The 3,937-nt window shown below is 35.9% G+C and overlaps 1 protein-coding gene across 1 annotated transcript; it reads right to left on the bottom strand.

Annotated features, from left to right (window-relative positions):
- Positions 1–2,872: 2,872 nt before the first annotated feature.
- LOC142178872 (secreted RxLR effector protein 161-like) lies at positions 2,873–3,622 on the bottom strand. The gene has a single exon (XM_075248650.1). The coding sequence runs from the start codon at positions 3,620–3,622 to the stop codon at positions 2,873–2,875; it is 750 nt and encodes a 249-aa protein (XP_075104751.1).
- Between the last annotated feature and the right edge of the window lie 315 nt (positions 3,623–3,937).

Here is a 3,937-nt window from a genome sequence, read left to right as displayed (position 1 = left end):
CCATTTTGGCAAATTGCTTAGAATAACTGTTAACTTCACTTCCCATTTTTGGCACATTATATTCTGAAAGTACATGGGGTGAGTTGTGATCTACTAAAAATTAATCGACTAACTATGATTTTAGTTGACTAGATTAAGAGCAGAATGAAAGATAACAGGAAATGGAAAGAAAATGACACACATCGATTTTATACTGGTTCGGTACCGGGGTGATACTTATATCTAGTTTCCCTTGGGACACAAAGGTTTCCCTTTGATCTTGAAAGAATTACAGTACAAATGGTTTTGACTCGTTCACCACCAACGAAGTATTACAACAATGAATCTTGAATAATGACACAACTCTCTTTTGTGTTCTAATTCTTTCTATATTTTGAGACACTGGTAAACAAAGGATTATAGTGTTTAAACTAAGAAGTAGAGAGACTTAGAAAACAATGTGTGTAGTTGTGCAAGTCTTCCATTTGATCTTAGCAGTCTTCTTATAAGAGAGAAGATTCGTTGAGCCTTGACTGAAAATAGAGGCACGAGATCTTTAAAAGGATTTGACCCAAGGGGTGTCTCTTCGAATCCTGCTCTTGGGAAGGGCCAGATTCGATCGTGCCTTTCCTTGTCACAGGCTTCCATTTACGCGACAATCAAGCCTTTGATTGAGCTTAATTAAGAATCTGAATATTTGCTTGCAATAGCTCCTTGATTTGTAATCTGATTTCCTTTGATTGAGGCTGAATGGATATGCTAATTTTTGATTCCTTCTTCTTGTCCATTAATTCAACAATCACATCTTTGAACAACTTTTCATTTGTTTTCTTTCTTTTTAATGATTCCTGCAAAACAAGGTAAGTGAACATTGTCATCATTGAAACTTTGAAATTTAACTTAATAATCTCCCCCTTTTTTATAATGACAATCAAGAGAGGGTAAACATTAATTATGAGACTTCCCTTTTTATTTCACTTCCTAAGTTGCTCCTAAGTCCCCTGAGTTGATGCCATCTCCCCTTGAATGAGTGTTGTCTCCTCCTGAGTGGTTGTTTTACTTCTCTACTGTTCTTCCCCTTTGACATCAATCAAAAAGGAAAAGAAAGTATACAACACAAGTGATATGGGAAGTAATGTACATAATAACTAGTGAGGTAGTGCAACAAAAGTAATACCTTCAGCAGAGGCATAATTTGTACAGACACAAGCAAAAGAAAGTTTGTTTAAAACCACCAGCAAGCAAGCAAAAGCAAAAAATATTGTTTGTAACACCATCACACATATGCGCATTAACTTCTTCCTAGAAAATACTTGAGAGTTTTTATCACTTTGGTGCAGTAGGAGTCATAGGAGTTTTCGACATCTTTGACAAGCTTGTCCATCTTTTCACTCATGGAATTGAATCCCCAGGTTTCTTGCCTCCTCGTAGCTCCAAAATCCATTCTGATCTTAGCCATATATGTACCTGTCTCCTTAGTAACTTCCCTGATTTTTTCTACCTATTCCTTCATCTCAACCAGTAGCAGCTTTACTTAATTTAGATAGTGCGGAAATTGCTGAAGATTTTGAGAGGTAGTCAACTGAGATGCTGGCTGTGCAGCTTGAACTTCTACTGGCACTGGAATGCTTTCAACTTTGGCGCGCTTAACCCATCCATCATCACCCAAAATATACCCCATCATTGAAAAAGTTTTCTTATCATAAGTGTTGTTTATGTACTTTGGGTGTAAAGGGTACCAAATCTACCTTCATGACTTCGAGAATGTGTGAGATGAGAAGACCATATGGTAAACAGGCAGAAGAAGAAGATATATCCCTGATACTTTCAAGCATGTATTGGCGAATCCACACGAATCAATCTAGTCTTTTATTGTTAACAAGACAATGAAGAACAAAAACATCTCTAGTGGACACAAAGCTAAGGGACCCAGTTCTGGGAAGAAGGGTAGTACCAATCATGTAGGCCAAGACACGATGTTCAAACTTAAGGTTCTTGGGACCGATATTAGAAGGATTATCAGATAAGAAGATATTTGCTTCTTCAAAGGAAACTTCAAAATCTTTTGGCCACGAATTTTGCACAAAAACATCAAACCCACTAAACTTAGCAGAGAATTTTTTTTCAAATTGATAAGAGTCCAAAACAATTCTAGTGCCTAACACCATAGATTCCAAGTCATCTTTGTCATTCACAAATAGGTTTGCATAAAACATCTTTACTGATTCCTCATAAACAAAGTTTCCAATAGTATCAAACAAAGAAGTAAGATTCTGAAAATCAAATATAGCATTTTACAGTATAGATTTTGCATGAGAGAGAGACTTACAGAGCGTCTATAAGCCATAGATTTTGACTTGTAGGACTCAAACCTTGCTTTTTCACTTGGGTCGTAAAAGATCAATTTGTCTTCAAGACCAAATTCAGTGTTCTCCACTTTTCCTTTCTTACATGCAGCCTTTTTGGGGGGTTTGCTCCATAGGTCTTTTGCCTGTCCTTTTTTGGCTAATGGGAGAATTTTCGGAAGACTCATTACTCTCATTATCCGTTTTAAAGAAATCTGAGTCAATGGAGGACTCTAAGTCTACAGGTTCTTCAGGATTGAGGGGTTTTTAAAATCTTCGGCTGCGTCTAGTTGCAGTGGAAGAAGAGGGATTTATTTTGGCCATGGTAAAAAGGTTGGCTTTGATGAGAATGGAGAGGGTAACGGGGATGGAAGTGTTTTTATCGGTTTTGATCAAAGGAAGAGGCAGGTTCAGAAGGAAGTCATGCTTCTAAAGTGACTAATCGACGGTTCTGATGAAGAAGCAATTATTACACTTATAAGATAAATTAATTAAACCATATATACTTAAGGAAATAAAATATTTTAGAACACGGTAAAAGATTTGTTTTACAAATTTGGCACAATTCCAATCTTTTTTCGGAGGAAACAAAATCTTTCTTCCAAAAGTGATTTTGTAAGAATATCAGCAAGTTGAGAATCAGTACTAATAAATTCTAAAACAATATCACCTATAGCGACATGATCACGGATAAAATGATGCTTAATTTCTATATGCTTTGCTCTAGAGTAATGCACAATTTTTTTTAATAAACAAATAACACTAGTATTATCACAAAATATAGGAGTAGAGGTAAGAGATAAATCATAGTTGAGAAGTTGATGCATAATCCATAGAACTTGTGTACAACAGCTGCCAACGGCTAAATATTCTGTTTCAGTCGTTGATAGGGCAACACAATTTTGTTTCTTGCTATGCCAAGATACTAATGCATTTCCCAAGAGTTGACACGTGTCACTTGTGCTTTTTCTATCTATCTTGTCACTTGCAAAATCTGCATCTGAAAAGCCTCTTAAAGCAAAATTGTTAGAACAATCATACCATAACCCTAGCTCAGAAGTACCAATTAGATATCTAACAATTCGTTCGACAGCAGTGAGATGGGATTCCTTGGAAGCCGACTGAAATCTTACACACTTGCATACACTGAACATAATATCTGGTCGACTAGCAATGAGATACAATAAGGATCCAATTATTCCTCTATACATGATTTCATCAACCTTTTTTCCATTGCTGTCTTCATCGAGTATTGTTGTTGGACTTATTGGAGTGCCGATTGACTTAGCATTTTCCATGCCAAACTTTTTGATAAGCACCTTAGTGTACTTGGTTTAGCTAATGAAAATTCCTTTAGGAGACTATTTGATTTGAAGTCTGAGAAAGAATGTCAGTTCTCCTATCATGCTCATCTCGAATTCTCCTTTTTTAGAAAGAGCAAATTCTTCACATAGAATAGATTTAGGACTACCAAAAATAATGTCATCAAAATAAATTTGAGTAATAAGATTACCTGAACTAGAATGCTTAATAAATAATGTTGTATCGATATTACCTCTTTTGAACCCTTAATTAAGAAAAGAACTTAACCTTTCATACCAGGCACGCGGAGC

Source organism: Nicotiana tabacum, unplaced genomic scaffold (assembly GCF_000715075.1).
Source record: "Nicotiana tabacum cultivar K326 unplaced genomic scaffold, ASM71507v2 Un00011, whole genome shotgun sequence".
NCBI lineage: Eukaryota > Viridiplantae > Streptophyta > Magnoliopsida > Solanales > Solanaceae > Nicotiana > Nicotiana tabacum.
The sequence above is the reverse complement of the archived record's forward strand: the minus strand, read 5'-3'. Positions and strand labels throughout refer to the sequence as shown.